Genomic DNA, 231 nt, shown 5'->3' on the forward strand with positions numbered 1-231 from the left:
ACTCCTCTGACCACCCTAAACACAGACATCAGCATCCTTTCGCTACAGGTAAATGCCTTCCCCCGAGCACCCCCCGCCCGCTCTCCGCTGACCTAGATAGGGGAGTTTAAGTCGGTGTTAGGAATGCCTTTAATGCCGAGGGCGGTGGTCACTGAGGGGACAGCGTTAGATGGTACGGCCACCTCTCTCCGCTGGCGGGGGCTGTAGGCGGAGGGGGCCTGGGGGGAGGAC

The 231-nt window shown here is 61.5% G+C and overlaps 1 protein-coding gene across 1 annotated transcript in view; it reads left to right on the plus strand.

The window, feature by feature from the left end:
• ID2 (inhibitor of DNA binding 2, dominant negative helix-loop-helix protein) overlaps positions 1-231 on the plus strand; it is a 2,084-nt gene that overhangs the window by 537 nt on the left and 1,316 nt on the right. The window contains exon 2 of the mRNA XM_010137398.1: positions 1-48. This exon is cut by the window's left edge and continues 33 nt beyond it. Within this exon, the coding sequence (XP_010135700.1) occupies positions 1-48 (48 nt within the window). The remainder of the gene's footprint in view (positions 49-231) is intronic.

The sequence above is a fragment of the Buceros rhinoceros genome, unplaced genomic scaffold (assembly GCF_000710305.1).
Source record: "Buceros rhinoceros silvestris isolate BGI_N320 unplaced genomic scaffold, ASM71030v1 scaffold43335, whole genome shotgun sequence".
Lineage (NCBI taxonomy): Eukaryota > Metazoa > Chordata > Aves > Bucerotiformes > Bucerotidae > Buceros > Buceros rhinoceros.